At 39.1% G+C, this 22,443-nt stretch overlaps 1 protein-coding gene across 1 annotated transcript in view; it reads right to left on the reverse strand.

The window, feature by feature from the left end:
- Positions 1-326: 326 nt before the first annotated feature.
- Positions 327-22,443, reverse strand: part of cachd1 (cache domain containing 1) — a 74,248-nt gene continuing 52,131 nt past the window's right edge. The window contains exons 10-27 of the mRNA XM_079350987.1: positions 22,196-22,345; positions 19,750-19,873; positions 19,517-19,634; positions 17,172-17,340; positions 16,872-17,014; positions 15,821-16,002; positions 14,760-14,870; positions 13,269-13,391; positions 12,636-12,735; positions 12,410-12,526; positions 11,566-11,726; positions 11,138-11,224; positions 10,248-10,364; positions 9,656-9,807; positions 8,903-9,064; positions 7,920-7,997; positions 7,707-7,808; positions 327-3,609 (exon numbers count right to left, since the gene is read on the reverse strand). Coding sequence (XP_079207113.1) covers positions 3,359-3,609; positions 7,707-7,808; positions 7,920-7,997; positions 8,903-9,064; positions 9,656-9,807; positions 10,248-10,364; positions 11,138-11,224; positions 11,566-11,726; positions 12,410-12,526; positions 12,636-12,735; positions 13,269-13,391; positions 14,760-14,870; positions 15,821-16,002; positions 16,872-17,014; positions 17,172-17,340; positions 19,517-19,634; positions 19,750-19,873; positions 22,196-22,345 — 2,447 coding nt within the window. The 3' untranslated portion in view covers positions 327-3,358. The remainder of the gene's footprint in view (positions 3,610-7,706; positions 7,809-7,919; positions 7,998-8,902; positions 9,065-9,655; positions 9,808-10,247; positions 10,365-11,137; positions 11,225-11,565; positions 11,727-12,409; positions 12,527-12,635; positions 12,736-13,268; positions 13,392-14,759; positions 14,871-15,820; positions 16,003-16,871; positions 17,015-17,171; positions 17,341-19,516; positions 19,635-19,749; positions 19,874-22,195; positions 22,346-22,443) is intronic.

Here is a 22,443-nt window from a genome sequence, read left to right on the forward strand (position 1 = left end):
CTACAGTATAGGCTACATATTATCCAAGTTGTTGTGTGTTAGCCAAGTTCCTGAATGGCAATAAAGATAAACATGTAGACCTTGTAGATGGAAATTAAAAGGTGTATTTCAGAGCATTTTGTCTAGGCTCATCATAACAGTGTAACTGAGTGTGGTTTGCTTTTAATGGTAGCCTAATGGTAACCCCCTGTGGATATTAGAGAGGACAAAGCAGACTTTTACATTTAAACCTCAACAAGAAGCTAAAAACAGCACTTTGCTGAGCTACACGGTTAAGTGTGTCTTGACCTTGAAAATGTCTCTGAAAGGAAAAGAGAGCAGACAGATTAAGTGTAAAATGGACTTTATCACATTCACATTGCAATAAATCTCAATTTGATAACTTTATATGATACATGAGGGGAGGGGGTGATGTACACATTCCTTCAGTACATTAGTCAACGTGATTCAGAGTGTATGTACACACATAACATACTTGTTTAGCACAGCCTGTAAATACTGTTTGAAATTTTTCCCAAAATTAACGTTTTCAATGAAAGAACTTGACATGGAGAACTAAATGATCCCCAAGACAGACAGACAGACAGACAGACAGACAGACAGACAGACAGACAGACAGACAGACAGACAGACAGACAGACAGACAGACAGACAGACAGACAGACAGACAGACAGACAGACAGACAGACAGACAGACAGACAGACAGACAGACAGACAGACAGACAGACAGACAGACAGACCGACCTGCATTTGATCTACAGACTGCCCTGAAATTCTCCAGGACTGCTCTAATGTAACTGAACTCAAAATGTGTAGCAGTTACTGTAAGTGGCAACAAAATTGTAACATTTTAAAAATGTAAAAATGAATACAATCTGTTTTGTTTTTTTTGTGTCAGAAATCAAACATTATAAGGTCTGGTAATATTGTTTATGAATCTTTCTGTAAATGAAGTCTGAAGTGGAATATTTAATAAACCAGACATCCATTGAGAAGTTTGATGAGCTTACTTTTTGTTGTGCAAGAGTAAATATTCTACTTGAGTGACTAAATCATTGAAAAAACTGTTAATGAATTTGGTAAGCAGTCAAAAGCAGGAAAAGAACCAAAGCCAGACTTGCAAAGGATCACTGTAAAGCTAGAATCCACTTCAAGGCTGTGTTGGTCATCACTCAGTAAAAAGACGGAGTACCCTTCTTCTCCTTGCAGGTCTGAAGACGTTGTGGAGAGCTTTGCTTTATGAAACATTCTGAGGACACATGATAAAACTTTTAAAAACTAGAATTCTCTCAAACATAAATGTGTGTGCATTTTTTCCCCCACGTACTGACTTCCATCCAATATGGACCTAAAAAGAAATCTAACAAAAAAAAAACATCCAAGGCATCAAAAAGATATAATCAGACACCATGAACAGACACTTTAAAATATATCAAACCAGAATATCTGAGCATCATTCGAAACATACATCATGTCTTTACACTTACAAAAATAAGGAGGGTACAGGACATTAATAGCTATTTGGGATTCTGTATTTACACTTCATAATGAATCTCTGAAAAACAATAGAGGTTTGAAGCATCCAAATAGAAATGAATGTCACTCTGATGTCATGTGACCAGCTCAACAATCATACCCATACAGCACACACGGGGTCATACGACTCTTCATCATAAAAATAAGTGGATTTTTCAATTATTATAATTTCACCTAAAATTCTCTAATACTATCTTGAAAAAACAAAATGCATTCATTGAACATGTTCCAGGTGGACAATCATGCATTCCTCACACACTCTCTCTCTTTCTTACACACATATTTTCATACACGCGTTTATACACATAACAGATAAACCAAAGTCTTGTAGAAAAAGATATTTTGAGTGGTTAACCACAGAGGAGCCGACAGATGGGTGTAACCTCTGTACAACAACAACAACAACAGCAGCAGCATCATCTCTCCTTCTTTCACTCTCTTGGATGAGAATGAGACTCCATCTCTGGCATCCCTGGAAAAGTCAGCTGGATTTTTCTTTAACAATTCCAGCACACAATCTCAACCTACGTACAGTATCAGCCCGGCCTCAGAGGCAAAAGAAAACAACTTTTTTTCCACCACTTCCACCTGAAGATTCCAGTAGAGAAGTCGTGATTTGAATCACAATTTTAGTCGCTGCTCTTCCAAAAACATTTTTTGTTTCTAGAATAAATGGTAACTTATGTTTGAAAAGGGATCGCTTTAAATATGTTTCTTGTAATTGAAAATAAAGAGTACTGTATAACAGATAGATCAAACAGGCTGCTTCGTATGCACAGCAGTTTCTTGTCTCTTCTCGTGTTGATGAGCAAAGAAAAAAAAAAAAAGAAAAAGAAAACTTCTCTGCAGTTCAACTGATTTTCTTCAAAATTTAAAACAAACATAACCAGTCACGTATTCTGAGGGAAACCAAAATAAAAAATTAAGTCCTCCCTCTGACAGAAAGTGGTTTGTTATGCATCTTTTCTCCTCACTATTCTCTAGTTGTGTTTGATGCAGCTGCTCGCTCGTCTGTCCTGAAAATCTACCTCTTAAATAAATAGTAGAAAAATAATATTTTCCTCTTTAAAGTGTTTCTTCCTATATTTATGTGAATTCTTGAAGTTTTTTTGTACTTTGAAGCACAAAGAAATGTCCAAATGTATTCCCAAACCACGTCTTTCAAGGCCAGCAGCAACTGTTAGAGAAAAGTCAAATGAGGAGAGTCCAAACCAAGGAGAGTAAAGCTGCTTTGAATCCATGTCAGACTTCCACAAGACACCCTGGTCATCCTGATCCAAGATGAATTTAAGAGTGTTTAGTTCCCCTCTTCTTGTTTGTCACAAGCGGGGAAGCATCTATGTTTCTATGTTAAAGTGATTATCCTCTGGCCTCCATGTGGAAATGGACACATTTGCCCACAAACACAGCTTCCAGTTGTATCCAAACATTGAAATCGTTTGCTCCCCAGATGTTGTTACATGCAATAACAGGGTCCTGAATATCTAAAAAAAAACAAAAAAAAACATTTGATTGTGTTCACTGAACCAGATCTGGTTATGTCATGTATGAAAAGTTTGTACACATGCCGGATTTTTAACCAGGCTGTTAAAAAAATGGTTGAGATGGAGGTCCTGGCAAAAATTAGACCATGAGGCTTATATCCATCAAGCTAACCATCCATAAGAGGCACAGTGACACTGTAGGTTCAGAGTCCAGCTGTAAGCTCCAGCTCTCTCTCTCTGCATGTCCATCATGACACTTTGTCTGTGCACAAACAGATTTTTAAAAAAGTCTTTAGTAAAAAAGAAAAGAAAAAAAGAGTTCATGTCACACTGAAGATCAGCACTCCGCGTCCACACTGTGCACGGTGACTGCGGCCTGCAGGTGGTGCGTGTGCGTATGCAGCGGGTGGTGATGTGTATGCGTGTGGCGATAAGGGTGAAACTTGTGGCTGAGCAATGCCGCCGTCTGTGGAGGCGTGTCCAGGTCCAAGTCGTCGTCGTGGTTACCGACGTCAACACCTGCTGAGAGCGGGTCGTTGTTTCCGGGTGGATTCTCGCTGTCCTCCTGCGGACTCATGGTGCTGTAGCCTGCAGACAAAAGACATGCAGAATTGGGATTAGCTAATAGTCGATTTATTTAGTCTACAGATGTGGAAATCTAAAAAACATAACAAAATAAAAATAGATCTTTTGTCTTGGCGCTCTACCAATGAAAAGTTTCAGACAGATATAAAATCAAATTCAGTATGGAACTGAAGAGTTGCTACACATGTGATTGTTGAGCTGCAGAGAAATGAAAAGAAATGTAATGACACCATGAAAGAAACTCGGCAGCAGATGATGCCCTCCAGTCAAAGACATTGAACACAGAAACCTTTAAGTGAACGCATGGTAACACACAATGTCTCTGAAAGCTCAACAAGCTCTCTCACTTTGACAACTGAATATCCCCACTTGACATTTTGTTGGCTCCCTGTGTTCAACACAAGGAGCACAATGCAATCTAGAAAGAAACCAAGCATACATATTTAGGACCTCTCTCCTACACATACGTGTAGCCCGAGGACGTTAGAACAGAAGCCAACATGCTGGTTAGGATACATTGGTTAAGTGGATCAGTGGGAGTGCAGAACCGCTGCCTTTGAGAAAAACGGGATTACGAGGTCAGGAATGGAAATAACAGATTGAACATAGAGACAAATATTTAACTGACGCAGGACGATTTAAAATGAACACTGAGTCAAATTAACATCCAAGTTTGTTCCACTTTACAGATTTTTAATAATGTTCTCAGCTTGCTCAAAGCTGCACATTTTCATGAAGCCCTGAAGGCTCTAGATTTATTGAGTTTGCTTAATTTTCTCGCTTGATTAAAAACAAATCTTTCACAATTTAAGTGAGTTTCTTTTTCCTGCAGAAGTAAATGAAATCCAATTGAAAATGATAGTCTGACTGAAAAAAATGATTGTAAAAGGTAATCTTGACATACAGTAAATTCATAGTCCATTTTGTGAAATAAAGTGAAATAACTTGTAAGCCACAGTGTGTCAATAATTATTTATTAAAAAGCCACTGCAGTTTTTGAAAATGAAGTGTAAACCCTGAAGACACAGCAAAATGATTAACAAACATGCATGTTGTCAGCTGGGCGTTGCATGTCTGTGGCATCTAGGGAAACATTGATAGGTTGAAGTAATTGTGTGTTTGTGTGGCCTTGTGTCAAATGTATCACCATGAAAGCTCTCGTGTGTCGTGAATGAATAATTCAATATCTAAACTATCAGGTAAAATTGTCAAGATTCCTCTGATGGCTCTAAAAGTTCATTCTACCATGCAGACATCTTATTAGATATCCCCATGCTTATGGAAAAAAAAAAAAACTGGCCAAGAGAGAGACAGAGGGGAAAAGGAAAGGACAGATTAAAGGATAGGAAAGGGAAAAGACTTCAAAAAATTTCCAGACATGGACGACGCAAACAGTTTATCTCTTTATGACCCGAAGCGAGAGCCAAACTTTAAGGCTGGTCTTCAGTTAACTATGTCTTTTTGAGGGTTTTTAGCTGCACGAGGTGAGGAAAACAAAAAATCTTCTAAATGTGAAGAGATGTGGAAAGACATGGTTTGAATACCATATTATTGCCTCCTGCAGATACACTCCACATTTCTTGCTAATGATAATTGTCCCTTTGAGATTTAAAAACACTCAGAGACTTTCTCTTCTAACGACTGGAGGATGGGGAAAGTCAAAATCTGGAAACATATTGTAGGCAGTTTACAGCAAGTTAAAGACGTGAACAATTATATATTATACAAAGGTTCATGAATCGATACCTTATTGCCTTCTGTTTAGAGTAAAACGAAAGGATCAATAGCACCTATTTCTGTGCTGTGAGTATGCCAACTCAAGCAGCTTGGACAGCTTAGCCTAGCACATTAACCAGAAGAACAGCAAGAGTATTGTGTGTATTTTATATAATTTAATGCTGTTATAAAATAGCAGTCGCTAGCTCAGCTATACTTGCCCAATGCTAACTGTAGCTTCTGAATTAGCACTAGTGCATGTGTGGTATTAAACTTCACACATATTTTTCTCTTTCGGAAAGTGACTTTAATGTCCATCAAATTGGAATTAAAATCTAAAGTGCCCGAATACAGAACTTATACAAAATGATTTACAATATAGATATTATTCCTTAACTGTTTGCTGATAGCTTAACTTAGCTAACGGAAACCCTGAAAGTATCTGACCAGTAAACTACATTACATTTGTAAGTTAAGCATATTAAAATAATCATTTTCTTTACATGTGTTGCCCAAACAGAAACAGTATAATATCTGCCCCTTCCTCTCTGTAAATATGAATTTAACTACAAATGTGAACTCTTAAACTTATGCAGTGCACGCTAAAGTTGATGCATACATATGAACCAAACATATGATCTTTCATTTTACCTGTGTTGCTCACCTACGCCAAGTAATAGCCTATAGCCTAAGCTAATATTACAGCTCAACAGAAACGGTTGGATGATGTGTGAATCACTCAATGGATCAAACGCTCTCATCCTTCTAAGATCTGCATGTAGTTATTGTGTGTGTGTGTGTGTGTGTGTGTGTGTCGTACCCTTCAGCAGTATGAATCACAGGTTGACTGTGGGAGGACGACACCTTTGGCCGAGCAGAAAGGAGCAACAACTCTGAAGCATTATCTTAGACTTTGTGTTCATCCCATGATATTAAGGATGGTAACAAATCAGTCGGTATTGTAAATAATCTGTTCTGCAGAATATGCGAAGAACACAAAAACAGAGTCTCACGAAACAACATTTTGTGTTGTTAAACAAATTATATTTAGCTCCACTGCAGCTTTATGTCCTGGCTTTTTCTCCCTGATACTGTACAACACATGCATCTGACAAGCTCTCACTCATGTCTTTGTTTCACTTTAGCTCACTCTCTCCTCTTCATCCTCGTTCTCTCTGCCATCATCAGTTATGCAACAAGTATTGGAGACTCTCATTGCCAGGAAGTGGAGTGATGCCATATGTAGGTGGTAAGCGCCCGTGTGGGTGAAACTGTCCGTCCACGCTTATCGAGTGTCAGACTTACAAGTTGTACAATCAGTTACAGAAAACATGAGCAACTCTCCCAGAGCTGGAGAAGAGAGAAAACGAGGTTTTGAGCTGTGATATGATGAAAAGAACAAGCCAGGAGCTGAACCACAGCCAAACAACAGAGAGGATTTCAGAGTATGATTTAAATGCCCCTTATTTGAATTTCTATAGTATAGTTGCAGTTGACCTTTATTATGTTTTTGTGTTAAGTAAAGTAAAGAGTCCTGATTTATGACAAAGGAAACTTTATTTAATTTCTGTCATTTCTTTGAGGCCTGTAGCAAAAGGTTGAGTCATGTGTGAACTCCTCACCCTGTCTGTAACAACGAGCCCAGTCAACCTGTGACTCTTAACTAATTTATTTTACCTTTATCGACAGCTTAAGATCGAGAGAAAATGTGGGGATGAGAGACTGGGGTACGAAAAGTGTCAAAGGGCCGAGGCTGGGAGTTAAATCCGTGGCAAGTCCCTGAAGGACTGTGGCCTCTGCCAACACAGTGCCTGCTCTACCAACTGAGCTAAACCAGCACACCCTTCCTGGCCAAGTTTAGAGTTATGTAGTTATGTAGCATACTTACTTTAAAAAAAATCTGTCAAACTTGTGTGTCCAAAACTGACATTTAAGTCAGTGCAGGATGGATTGGTTTTGTAACTGATGGATGATTCATTTTACAGGAAACAGATTATTTTAGACTGTTGTGTAAGAATTACATGACGCACTGACAAATATTGGTCGGATGCAAGAATAAATTCAACAGAAAGCTGATGGATTTTCCTTCTAAAGGTTGAGAAGAAGTCAAGGCTGTATCGAACCAACAATTACTACCGTTCAATATCTGCTGTTAAGAAGACGAATAGTACCAAATGAAAATCCTCTTTAAATACAGAGAACTTACTGTAACACCTTTAACAACCATGACTCTAGCTTGACCTGCAAGTATTTCAAAGCACAGACCGTTAGATTAGAAAGGTTGAACCATGAATACCATAACAGGAACACTGCTAATCATTTTGCTATGACGCAGCATTATGGACATTTATGATACAACACACTCGGTTCCTTTTTCCTCTTACCGTGGTCACTCTCCGTCCCAGATCGTCCCCAGTACCTCCGCCTTCGTTCAGGAGTGTGAGTGTGCCGCTCGATCACCGCAGCGATGAATCGAGTGTTACTGACTGAAGGGAGCAGAACACATGGGTCATTTTTAGCACAGAGCCTTATTTCCTTTTCTGCAGCATGTGTTAAAGATAATGTTGTGTATCGACCACATGCCTAACGATACATACTTATTCCTCTGTCCTCATGACTGTCTTCATCCCTCTCATCTCTTTCGTTGTCCAGGTTGGACATCCTCACTGACATTTCTGGAGCAGCATGGAGGTAACAGGAGCAAGATGAAAGGAAAGATAAGAGATATAAGATATTTAAAAATTACAGGCATGAAGGGTAGAAAAACCATTACAACTGATTTTTTTAATTTCAAAGCCGAATAGTCTTGGACAAAGTTGTTTTTTTAGGGGGACTCTTGAGGCCAACTTATTACCAGTGTTCATTTAGACACACGCCTGAAAGAAGTGTTTCTTTTTTAATATATATATACAGTATATACACAGCAAAAGTATAAAAACATTTACTTTGCCTCTGATTGTGTGCGTATGAACCATGAATGTGTGTTGCTGGTAAACATTCATACACACACGCACACAGACATAGCTAAACACAGCAACTATACGAGCTAATTCCTCCTTCCAATGCCTTGGATCTTATGTACCCACACGATCTGCCATTTATCCCAAGTTGTTTACCAAACCATCAGCCTGGAAGTGACTAGGACTCAAAAGTTTTAATGAGGTAGTAGTCTGGTGTGATGGTGTTGTCAATAGCGCTGAGTAATGACACAAATCTTGCAGCAGCAGCTGCTGTGGCGGTGTGATGCTAATGTCAGCTGTTGAGCTCCAGCAGCACTTGCTGCACACTTGCTTGTTAATCATGCTACTTTTAAACTTTGATATTCACAGAAATGCCAATATGTGATGGGAAATGTTAAGATTAATACAAACAGCTGCTTTTCCAGACTTGTTTCAGCGGTTGCTCTTTATGTTTTGGGGCCGCATTAAACACAGAAGACTTCACCTTAAATGTAGAAAATCTTGTGGTGGGTTTATTGTTCTTCTTGAACTTCCCTTAATCTTAAATTTTCATAACTCAAAGAAATTCACTTGAACTCCTTAAACATGTTTTGTAAGATTTATTAGTCCCTCAGTCTCACCCTGTGCTGCCAGCGGTGACATGTGCTGGTGTGAGCGTCTGTGGATCTGGTGCCTGTATGCATACACAGCCAGCACCAGCACCATGATGCATCCCATAATGCCCCCAGCAACCGGACCCACAGGTGCGCTCTTGATCATGTTCAGAGAAGCCACCTCCTCATCTGCAGGGGAAAGAGAGTGGAGGAGCAAAAAGGAAATAATAGAGTGAGTGTTGTGAAAAGACATTAAAGGATGTCAGATGTTATCAGAAGTGAGAAAAGCAACAATATAAAACAGCTCGCGCTCAGATCCTGAATCACACTGACACAAGCAAGATATTTTCTCCTGTACCCCTATTCTCTCATCAGAGTTGAATGCCAAAGATGAATTATTCAACTGCAGGAAGGCAGTCAATATTCCTTTTGAAATAGTGATAACAAAACCAAAGATGAAAATAACAGAAAAGTTTAAATCTGTCTGAAGTATTGGTTTTTTACCTGACCTAAAATAAAAAAAAAACTATATTTCTACTTTCCCAGAAGCCTTGAATACAATTTGACCTTTTTCTGTCTTCAGCCTGCAGCCTGACAAGTTACTACAACAGTACATCAGGGGAAAAAATGTTTCATAACTGTCAAAGCAGACACTGGAAGGTTCAACTTTTCAACTTAAGTAAAAGAAAGAAAACATACAATGTTAAAATACAGTATGTAAAACTGTTTTTCTCTAGCTACTCTATTTATAGTGTTGATTCTTTTCCACATTTCGCTCACCTAGCAATCCCAGGCCATCGGCGTAGGGACTCTTTGCACCGACGATGCCCCCGAAACACTCCTTCTGCAAGGCACAGTACGGCTTGTCCAGATGAGTCTTACCATCACTGTCCACCATGCACCACTCACAGTCCAGCACGCCGAAACAGTCACTGCAACACAGAGCAGAATAGAGAGGTCACAACAAGCAAACAAGATAGGCCAGATGTAAATAATAAAAAGGGATACTTTTACTGAAACTACTCAAAAGAAACGGCTTTATTTACAAATGATTCAAGTTAGTCTGACATGAAGAGGACACTTTTCAAAATATGTGTTTATCACCACTAGAGGGGAGTGTGCTAGTGCTACAACACAAAATCATCCTCTTCTACACACTTTGGTGAAGTGTGCTCTCTACGTACAAAAGTGTAACTAAATCAACAATAAATACAAACTAAGCAAAGACTCACATGTAAAGGGGAAATGAGACAACAGTGCAGAGGTGTGTGGTATATTTCTCTATACAATGTGTTTGTATTTACATCACACAAACAATAGTGTCTTCATGTCAGTACATGTAGTGTGCACATGTGCAGTAAAGCGTGCAGACCTGCTGGTGTATCGCTGGCTGCAGCGAGTGTTGATGCACTGGGGAAGGGTGTCGTGCAGACTGGGATCGATCACATTCAGACTGACTGGCTCCTGGTGCACCTCACAACTCGGGTTCCTGCAACATAATAAAACACAGAATGAGACAAATCATAAAAGGTGTTGGTACCGTACATAAGTTGAACTGAAATACTTTTATCTGACAGCATCCATTCAGATCCGAGAATGAAGCATGGCTAGATGACAAATACAGTAGGTTTAGAATAAAACGTAAAATACATCAAAGCATGAACCATCACAGTCATAACTTCAGCACGCCAATTTATGTTAATCAGCGCTTAAAAGGACAAACAAAATTGATGGTTGACACGAAACACAAAGAAAAATCTGACAGTGGAAAATGATAATTGCATGTCTGCCTGAAACAAAGAAAGAGCTGGCATTTCAAACAGTGATTCGCTGTCGAAGCCTGCTGATGGTTGATGAAAGGAGATGAGTCAAACAAGAGGAAGAGCGAGAGAGAAGGGAGGAAACACCCACAAACATTTACTCAGCTCCCTATGTGTTTACAGGAGAACATTCATCTGCACAGATGGAACAATAACAGAGAGTAGGAGCATCTGTAGAAGGAACTTGTCAGGCAGAAATTAACTTTTGTATTTGTTTTAAACACTGAAATAAAAGTGCAAAATATTACGTTAACTAAAGATACAGAGCTGGTGTAGGTGGGTAATCTTATGGGGGGGAAAAACTATCATGAAAGAAAAGAATAATCTTCTTCTTACTGTTTTTCTTACATTACTTGATGCAATATACTTGACAAGCTATAGGTAATGCTACGTAACTTTTACTGTAATGTCACCTTTATGAGGTTCATGTTTTTACACTGACCTGTTTTCAGCATTGGTGAGGTTGCCAGTACACTCGTTGACCTCCAGGGGGCACTCACAAGGACACTCACATTCATTCTGCTCCATTCTGAAAAACAGGATTCACATTCAAAGACTCTCTCAATGAACTGTTATGTCATACTCTGCACGTCATTCATGTTTTTTCCTCGACTACCTTTCACACATGCACGTACAGTATGCAATGTTTGTGATTGTTTAAATCAATGCCTACCCTTGACCCTAGTGCAGGATTTTACAATCAGATGTAATAAAATGAATAAAAACAGGAAGTTCTTTGTGTGACCTTGTTGAACCAAGAAGCCAAACTCTAATGCATCAGTATCATTTTATGTTTGTGTCGTCCTCAGTGTTTAGCAGCTCAAGAAGCTCAGAAGCTCTTTCTATCGTGCGCAGGTAAGAGAGAGATACCTGTGGCAGTTGAGACAGAGCCGGTCCACAGTGCTGCAGGCGCAAAACGCCAGAGAGTCACACGTCTCGTTGACTATACCAGCAAAGGCGTTGGTACCAGGGATCCGGGTCAGACGATACTTGGAACAATGGCTACCATGGACAAGGTTAGTTAGGTCCCCCTAAGAAAGAGACAGATCATAAACATTGAAACACCGGGTGTTGTTAACAGTTTTATAATACTTCACATCAATTAGCAGGACTCTAGTTATTCTATATTTTGACGCAAGTAAATCTAGCTGTAGATGCTGTGAATACAAATGACTTACGAGAAAGAAATGATACTATAAGGTGCTTTTTTGAAATAATAAACTAATTAAATTACTCTAGATGATGTGCCGTCTCAATGATATTGTGCTGCTTAAATTTAAAATGTAAATATTGATTACACTTTACTCCTAAAATGTAAACAGAAAGGAAGAACTCTTCATAAAGACTAATTATATAAAATAAAACCTGTATCCATAAAAGTAGAATATACAACTTAACCAGTTAACAGGAATCTAAGGGACATTTAGCTTTTTAAAACGTGTAATTGATTTCACTAAAACTTATTACTACTTATTACTATTTCTGCATTTAAAAGTTGGTAAGATGGAATGACAAGTTTAAAATGGTTCTGTGAGTCTAACTCAAAATACCACTAAGAAGTATACAGGAACATTTCATAACTGCAACACCCTGGTCCACCACAAGACGGCGGTGTTACACTTTCAAATATTTCAAAGCCTCATGAGTATTACTCTTCTACTTTGTTTTCAGTGCAGTCGTTCATATCTCCAGTATTGTGTCTTTTTAGACTCACCATGATGCTGGTGTTGAACTTATAGAATCGCTGCACTGTGCGGTCACTAAAGCTGTTACACAGGTTTTTCTTGACAAAATTGGGATGATTCAGGATGTCATTTGCCACCAGCGGCTCCTGCCATGAAAAAGACAGGAAGACAGAAGGGTCAGTTAAAGGAAGATGTACAAAACAAGAAGGGAGTTCATTGTGATTATTAAAGGCATCATTCAGCAGTATCCTTTACCTTGTGTGTGATGTGCTGTTGCTCTGCAGGGGCGTGGCCTTTGGGGTCAATTAGAGTAGGGTGAGCCACCAGGTATCCTCTGTCCTCCATTATAAAGCACCTACAATGTACAAACATGCATGTAAAGACTGAAGACACATATGCACCACTGCATTTTATATCCCCAATGAATCCCTTCATAGAACAGCTTCCCTCCATTTCTTAAAGAGTGTACAGTGGGGAGAGAGAGAGAGAGAGAGAGAGAGAGAGAGAGAGAGAGAGAGAGAGAGAGAGAGAGAGAGAGAGAGAGAGAGAGAGAGAGAGAGAGAGAGAGAGAGAGAGAGAGAGAGAGAGAGAGAGAGAGAGAGAGAGAGAGAGAGAGAGAGAGAGAGAGAGAGAGGCAATGTCACATCCTCAGAAGGAATGCCATGATAATCAGTTTATCTTTTCTTCCTGTTCTCTATCTTTCTTACCCATGTCCTTGCAAGTTTTTTACTTGCTTGCTTAACAAGACAAGCTCAAATTCAAAGAAGTTCAGGGAGAAAATAAAAGAAAAAAAGAAAGAGATAAATAAATACCGTAGATAGATAGATACTTTATTGATCTCCAGGGGGGGAAAAGGAGAGAAAGGTCAGCCTAACATCCCTTTCTTACCTGATCTTGTTGCCTTTGTCTTGGTTGCAGATGGGTAACAGGTCCAGCAGGACTTTATAGAAATATCGTAGGGTAAAGTCTATCCCCATCACTGCAACTGCATAACCAGGAGCCATCTGGGAGCTGAAGGGAGGAAGGAGTATTTACAGGTTAAAAAAACAAATGCATGATGCATCTTTTGTGATGCATTACTGTAAAGCTGTATTGCTGACCGAATACATTTGAGATGTTAAACCTTTCTAAAGATGACAAATGTTTACCCACAAGAGCCACACAGACACAAACACACCTTTCTTTTAATCTGTGTTTATACACTGCAGACTGCATAAAGTTAGAGTATGCTCACTGAGCCAGGCATCAACACACTAATCCCCTCTTATCAGAAACACAATGTTTATGTGTATAGTGTGCACTTGCAGAGACTAAGGAAAACACTTGCATTGTAACACAGCCAGTGGTTTTGTGGCTATGTTGTTGCATTTTAAGCAAACGGAACAAGGAACATAAACACTCTAATCTAAGCAACAGGCTCAAAGAGGATGTGGCAAAAACAGTGCCAAAACTTGTGTTAAGACCTGCTGAAGAACAGGTGCTACTCCCTGCTACAAAACACCAGAGCCAAGGAGGTGGTTGGAAAACAGTGGCTCGAGGGTACTTTGAAAGTGCTGTCACTTGAAGATAACTGAAGCCAGACCATTTGATGGAGGGATATTCTGTCACTCACAAAATAGGCCTGAAGCAAACATGGTCCTCTTTAAGCCTCTTTCAAATCGTTGTCCTGAGACCGAGCGCTCTGTGAAAAGTTCACAATGAAGTTTTGGCTATTTATGAGATTGATATCTAATGCTGATCCAATACTGAAAATTGTGAAATATATATCTCAGCTAATCTTCTGCTCCTCTAACCAAACAATCAAAAAATATTTTTTTAAAGTTTTTACAGCTATTTTTTTTAATTACTTCTTTTTGTTTTTGTTTACTTTTTGATATGTAGTCTTTTCTCGACTGAAAATTCAGAAGTCACATGTTTTTTCATTGTATCTTTGTATAGTGAAAATAATGTTGGTCCTGATTCACATTCTTCAGATTCTGAGAGCTGATCATTTAAGTGTCAAGGTATTAAAAAAAAGTGTACAACTAAGTTGTAACAATAATAGTATCACAAAGTATCACCTACTTTGTCTTTACAGAACAATGCTCGTCTAAATTAGGAAAGTTAGTTACAATTCTATCAAACTTAAGTTTGCTAGCATTATCTTACATTAGCCACCTTTAGCTAAAGGTCAAATATTTGTCTTTTGCAGTTCAGAACAAATGGAATGTCACCAGGACCGTGTCATTTAGGACTTTACTTATTATTTGAATAAAAATAAAATAATAATTCACTGTCACTAAGTCCTTTTTTGTTAGGCTGATACATTTTTTTAATTAGTCACATTTGGTTTGATGAGATTCAGTTGTGATTCCACATAGAATTAAATCATATTGCTACCTGGAGGCATGGATGGTGTGGCTGATGGTGACAACGTAGCCGGCCCCGCCCACATCCAGGTACGGTCCCGTGAAGGTGATGAGGCCAGGGTTAGCCACAGCATGCTGGTACCTACACAACATATCACACAGATCGAGGGTTATTTCATTCAAGTGGCTATTGTTATTTGTTCCTGATTGGCTTAATTTAGTTCTTTTATAGTTAAGTTATAATGTAACACCTCAACCAACAGTCTTTTTCCTCTTTGTTTTTTAAAAGCAGCTAAACAAGTACAAATATTATTATGAATACATGTTTTGTGGGGAGAGCAGAGAATTGCTCATGCCTTTGGTTCAGGATTTGTTGGAGACAAACAAGCTGTGGATGATTTCAGAGTATTGTTTGGATCAAAAACTAAGACATGAGTTATATCTCATGTTTATTTCATCTACAAAATGCTATTTCATGTTCTGTTCATAAAATGTAATAAAAAGATACAAAAAAAACAAAACCTACAGCTAGCAGTCAGAACACCTGTTAGCATAAAAACTGTATATTTATCCATCATTTACTTTGATTAAACTTTAATAATAATGAGTTCATTTTTCTACGATAAATTTACTGAGCCTGGCATCTCCATTAAGCAGACGATTGCTTTATGTTACGATTGTTTGAATAAACAATGAAAGAAAGAAGGGTTGACATGGCGAAGCAGCCTTAGGGTTAACTTTTGTGAGAAACGTCATTTGTTTTACAAACATCACAATAAAACACAAAATTAAATGCTGAAATATTAGATGAATTAAACACTGTCTGTATGAAAAGTACTGCATTTTTTTTTATTTATCTGACACTCAGGGAGTTATATGACAATTCATTAAAACTCAACAGTCTGATAATAAAAGCTTCATACAGCTCAGTACAGACGGGTAAGCATGTGCCTGCAATTTGCGCACACCTTTTCCTTTTAACTCTTACCTACCCAACACTTTAAACCCCTACTACAGCCCGAAAACACACACCGTCACATGCACACACTCCTTCCCTTCTTCCCCCTTCACACCCTCCAAAGTAAGCCTCACCATTGTCTGCGGGTCGGGTCGAAGGCTTTGTCCATCAGTGATCCTGGGTAAATCCGAAGCACCCCACTGGGCGTTGCTATGTAACGCCGCACAATGTAGCAGTTGAGGCTACTCATTTCCATTAGTGTCATCCACTCATCCGTGACGTGACTGGTTGCCATAACCTCATTCCTGACAGAGGACTGCAGAGGGGAAAGGGTGAATGGATAGAGGGAGAGAAGTGAAAAAAGGGAAATAAAGAGAATATAGAGCAGGAAGGAGGAGGTAAACAAGAAGGTTAGAAAAAAAGTTAAAGAAGTATATAAAAAAGTTTGTCTCGGGGTTGGCAGGAATAAAGTTTGCTTAAACTTTGGCAATTTTGACTTCCACTTTAACCTCAATCAGTTTAACCATGAAAAGGAGCTCCTGCTTATTCAAACACACCTTAACTTAAATGGTACTTTTCTGTATAGCTGCTAAAAGAAGATGAGTATTATTTCAGGATCAACTTTGAAAAGCTTGATTCTGAAAAACAAAAGACAACCCTTCTAAAACCAGTACTCAGGGATCACTGGAACGCCATGCCTTGTGAGACCTGAAAAACACCCTGAACGATCACATCTCAGTGCCATTTTCAGCAAAGCTTCTCCATTTGAAAGGGGTGATGAGGTCACTGGAGGGGGCCTTTAAGACTAGCCTGGGAATCAGAGCCGGGACTGGAGCTTAAAGTTCAAACTCTAACCCCCTACTCTCCCTCCCCTCCAGGACAGGAATGCACACAGACTGCCAAAATCACGAGGGAGTTTTGTCTTCTTCTTAAAGATGCAGAACTTCAATTATATAAGTGTGAATTTAACCTGTCATACACGTTTGATGCCAGATAGTGGCATTGAACATATACATACTAACACTTCTACTATTCCACAATGGACCTAGTGAAATATAAAGAATGACTACCTTCACCACATGGCTCGCTACGTTCCATGTGTTGGTGAGGTAAATAACATAAACGCTGTGTTTCCGCAACTTGGTTTTAGCCATTAGCTGCATCCATGTTCCCATGCATGTGTACCTTCAGGCCTGGGTTGGCGATGAGCCTGGTGTTATCACTCAGGTAGGCGGTGTAGTGCTCCACCATGCGCTTTGTTTCTGGCTGACTGAGGTGTTCATAGGGTGAAGAGAAACTACCAGCTGCCAACATCACTGTGGGGGACTCTGGGAAAGAGCAAAAAAACAGGGAGAAAGGGGGACAGTCAGGGATGCTAATCAGTATTTTAAAGCTGACTAAGAGTAAAAAGTAAAGCTTGCAGACTCATTTATCACTTTAAAGTTATATATAAGTTCAGTGGTGTGGGTTTGGGGCTCTTCTTACCGACTGTGGCGAGCTGTTTGAAGTGCAGACAGGAGCTGGGTTGACCCAGCAGGTCTAAACGATGGTACAGCAGCTTGGAGCTGGGTGCTGTGTTCAGGTTCTTCAGCTGCTTCACCGGGATTTCCGGCTGCACGTACACGATGCACAGGATGAAGGACGTGTCCTGAACCTAGAACACAAAAAGACCAGTTTGCTTTATTAAGCATAATTTATCCTAAAACACACATCTAAACAAGTCCTGAGTATAAACTGTCAGTTGTATATTACAGATGCATGATGTCTGGAGACTGAGGAAAAGGGTATGATACTTTTGAACTGGAGCGTTTATTACAGATTATTCTCTTTCCATCCTTTACTTTTCTTACTTTAGATTTTTTTTCTGGCTTTTTAGGCCTTTATTAGAGAGGCAGGACAGTCAATAGAGTCTGAAAGAGGAGAATTTGGGTTGACATACAAAAGGGAGCCACAGGTCCGATTCGAAACCTGGATCCCCACACAGGACTACAGCCTCTGCACATAGAGCCACAAACTACCACTAGGCTACTGGTGCCAGTGTTTCTGATCTATTTTGTCATTTTCAAAAACCAGAGACAAAAGGACAATCCATTATTTATGTTTAAGATATACTGTACATATAACAGACAGTGCTATTAAGGCGAGGGCCCAATATGATGCAAATAAATCAAAAACACAAAATGTGCATTTAGTTGGGATTTTTTCTCCATGTGGAGCCTTAGATGTAATACAGAGAACACTTAAAATACACAATATTGTAAGTTGACATTAGTTATGTGTTTTCCTGCATGTCTAAAGCAAGAGAGCCTGCAGATTTACATCCCCTCCCTCTCTCTCTCTCTCTCCCTCTTAGTGTTTCGTTTCAGTCAACAACAACAACAAAAAAAAACAGTGTTTCATTTTGCTGCAGAAGTCTGCCAGAAAGAAAACATCTAGTCTGGCTTAACCACTGTTTCCTTATTGATGATGATACAAACACTAAAAAGGGCGCTTCCCAGAAATCTGAAACTTTGTTGTTGAACGATTGTATTGTTAAACAAGACTCAGACACTTCCATCATCACTCAAGAGGAAATCCCCTCTACTCCCAGTTTCACAAAGACATGTTTTGCATTAATTGTGGTTTCAAGCACAATGATGACAGGCTAAACCGATTATTACTCCAAAAACACAAATGGCACTGGAAAAACAGACTCCCCTTGGGTTTTGCTCCCTCTGCCATTTGAGCCATTTTTCTGGCTCTGGAAAAGTCATTTGAAAAACAGAGACGGCTGCCAAACTTGTGGCAAAGGTGACGTGATTGAACCTGACCAGCTGTCAAATGTCAAAAGCTTTTTAAAAATATTCAAAGTGAAAAGCTTGAATTAAGTGTGATATTTCTAGTCCTGCCAAAACTCTGAATGTCAGAGAGAAAAAAAAAGAGGCTCAACATGGGGTGATGTTATTTGTTCTGTGGCCATTTATTCCTAAGACATGACTCGTCAGGCTCCGAGAGGAAAAACAGATTCAAAGGACAGACAGTTCCTGGGTGTGGAAGCACTTTTTTATTACACCTTGTACAATACCACAGCTAATTAAAAGTGATTGAGGGTTGGTGACATAAAGCCTCGGGACATAAATCTCTAAACAGCTTTTAAACAGTGATAATGATAAAGACCTATGGACAGAAACGAGTGATACATAGAGAGACTAAATGAGTCACTCTTTACAAACCACAACATTGGAATAATCGCCCCAAAGCCAAAGATTATAATTCATCTCGGCTCTGACTATGTTAGTCAACAAACCCTCCCCTTACAATTACTTCTCTAGCTACTAAATACTGATTACTGCAGCATCAATTAATAACACTACCTCCTAGTCCCTGGTTCTCTTTCTTTGGGTGTCTTATTAAGACTTAGATGTTTTACTAAAGAAGGACTTTTACCATGTTTTTCTACTTACTTCTCTATTTTTTGGGGAAATTCAGCCAATGAAAGATTTCCTTCAAAATAATAAGTCCTCTGTTTCTGATACTCAATGACGTCAGGAGACTCTATAATAATTAAGCTCTTACATCCAGTGTCACACTAGTTTCCCTCAAACATTTGAACTGAGTCCCTGCATTGGTTTTGTATGTATAATAACAGTATGCATTACATTTGCATGATGTTTGGTATAATTGCACTTCCATCTCAATCCTTTTTGTTTGACTCAGTTTTAAAAGAAAGTTTACTCATTAGTCCGTGTTTCGAAGTATCATACTTTCAGAGGAAAGTCCATTATTCAGTCTAGGTTGAGGGCAAAGTTAAAGTAAATGTGACAGTAAACAGATGTCAGATTGTGACGTACCAGTTTCCAGGCGTAGCTGACGTTGTACGTGTCTTTGGTGTTGTCCCGAAGTCGGTTGGCGTGCCAGGACAGAGAGGAGTTGACGGGCACAGCGATGACCTGACTGCCCAGAGGGAGTCTACACCAAACACCGAACATGAAGAACAATTCAACATACACATAAAATCATTCTTATATAAGATGGTGAGCGACACATTTTCTTGTGAAATGAAGCGTCCCTCATCTTTTCTTACCCGAGGATGTTCTGTCGGACAGCAGGGAATCCTGGGATATTCTCGTAGTGGATGATGTCAGTGTGCAGCGGAGGCTCTGTCATCAGGTAGGGTCGTGTCAGAGATGGATGCATCAGTGTGTAACCTAGAAAGTAAAAAACATCAACATTGTTAAATACACTGAAGAAGAAAATTAAACAGACACATGAAGGAAACCAGTTTCTGAATGAAAGAGCTGTGACAGGGTCATTCTCAAACACAGCACCTAAGGGTGCCTCTGTTTTATAATTAAACATGCTATAAACAATATGTGACCATTATTCTATTCACTCTCTGCAAACAGCATTATTACCAACACAGCTCTGTTCAGTTTGTCGACTCATTTTGAAGACGGCTTAAAACACTGTTAATTCAAAGATACACACAAATTAGCATCAGCCTAAGTAGCTACAGGTTGATACATACAACCACTGATACAAGGATAAGATGATAAATTGTTCCTAAATTAGCTACTTTTTGTCCCATTGTCCTGTTCTTGAAATGTGTTTTGATTTATTCACTGAATTTGTAAATACTCTTAAGTTAAAGTCCAGAAATGTTACCTCCTTTTAATTGAGCCCTTTGAACAAAGTATAAAGGAAAGATATTACATTTTAAAGTTGAGGGACCTAAATATTTTCTCTCTGATATTTAGCAAAGAAGAATCACATATTTTTCATGTTGTCAAACGAGACACATTCTACGTCACAAGTTGAGCTTCAGTCCCATTAAGAAAGAAAACACTTCTAAGGAATTTAGTCTTCTTTCTTTAACAAAATTTGACAGGAATCCAAAAGCATAAATATTTTTTTAATGCTGCGCTGTGATTGCATTAAACACTTTTGCATTAAACACATTGCGTTGCTCAGGATCCAAAACCTTAAAGTCCACCGAGAAAAACAAGAGCATCTAATGAGACGTAAACAGGGCTCCGGTGTTGCGAAAGAGTGTACCGGTAGTTTGGGGGTGGGGAGGGTCTAACAGTCTACAGTATTGTATAAAGTTTCTCATATACATGAGTGTTATTTGAAATTTCAGGTTTGGAAGCCTCTTTCAGTTCTCTATTTAACTAATTCTATTTACTTAGACTGTAATTGGCAGCAGACTATTTGTATGTGGGTTAATAACTTTAATGACAGTCATTTGTCAGTGTTTACCGAGTGGCTGCACTAATAACAGTGGCACAGTAATAAGGTATAATTTGATGGCTTATTTATTACAATAACAAACATATAGGGGGTTTAAAAAGGAAACTTGTTTAATGGCACCGTGGAGCAGCTGCAAAACAAATCACAAGGAATGATCAGGTTGAATGTGAAAAATTCAGCTGTTAAACACTTCAGGTGAGTAAACATCAGATAGTCTCCTCTTGTGTTCTGACAGTTCTCTTCACACGGCCTTCGATATTAACATCTTGATTCAGTTTTAAGTATGTAGTATGTATGTATGTATGAAATGTAGTGCTGTCGTACAGCAGAGATGCCCTGGACTACAAAAAAAATCGAAATTTACCAAAACTTAATTAAGATCATCAGTAATAAGCTTGTGTCTATTGTATTAATGCCTGAAAAAGCTGGTGTCAGATGTGGTCAATTGCACGAGGCAAAAAATCCTGTTTCTACATTTCCCCAAGCAAAGATTCTCAATAAGTGATACTTTCTTCTTTAGTTTTCAGATGCAATCATTTTAGCCTGTCGGGGGAAAAAAAAAAAGAAAAACTTAAATGTTTTTGCAGCCAATATTACCCAATATGAGTAATCAGTAGTTATAGTGTCATACAGCAGAACTCTGTCCAAATCTGCCAATGCTCTCCAGACCTTCTACAAGCAAAACTCACCTGCTGTACCAGCGGTTTAGTAAAAACTCCCCTCTGCTGAGGCCAAAACAAACCAAGAGCGGACATGAGCACTACCGCCCTGTAATGTGGCAGCGCGCTGAGGCAAAGCTAAATTGAGACTGCAATGCCAAAGAAGGGCCAGAGCTACCAAGAAGATGTCACTTCAATTCTAATAATGCATAATGCCTGTGGAGGAAGTTGAGAAAGACAACGTAAAGTGTAATGATGCTTGTATGAGAAACAAAAACATGGAAAATATACTCTTCTAAACATTTGGAGTGTTTTCTCTATTGGCCGGTGATTAGTACAGATTAATACCTCTGGAGTTTGATGAAATCATAGGCTGTAGCAAAATGTTCCCTGGCTGTTGCTTGTTCAGTTAAAGGCCCAGTAACAGGCAGTGAAACTGATTTGTTAAGATGTGTTTTTTGTATTACCCAGCAGATCTGGTATTACTGCATATGGAGAACACTGTATTGAGAGAACAGGACGTCAGTATTTAGATCCTCATTGGGCAGTCCACAGCTCAACTTGACAAAGTGCATGGTTAGGAGAGATCTCTACTATCTCTCTTGTCTCTGTGTAACTGACCTTTGTTGTCAATGAGGAAGGTGTAGGAAGCCAGTGAGTCTTGATAGTAGGTGACATCCTCCAAAATGTAGGCCAGGTTCACATCCACCCCAACCACGCCCAGGAGCAGGTTACCAAAATAACAAGGCCGACTCACAGTCATAATAAACCCTGGAGAAAGAAGAACAAAGAATCTGACTAAGGCAACACCTTTGATACACTTTTCTGTTTTGAGCTCTTTGGCATATGCAATAAAGTTCTGCTGAGCT

This window comes from Symphodus melops (assembly GCF_947650265.1).
Source record: "Symphodus melops genome assembly, chromosome: 8".
Lineage (NCBI taxonomy): Eukaryota > Metazoa > Chordata > Actinopteri > Labriformes > Labridae > Symphodus > Symphodus melops.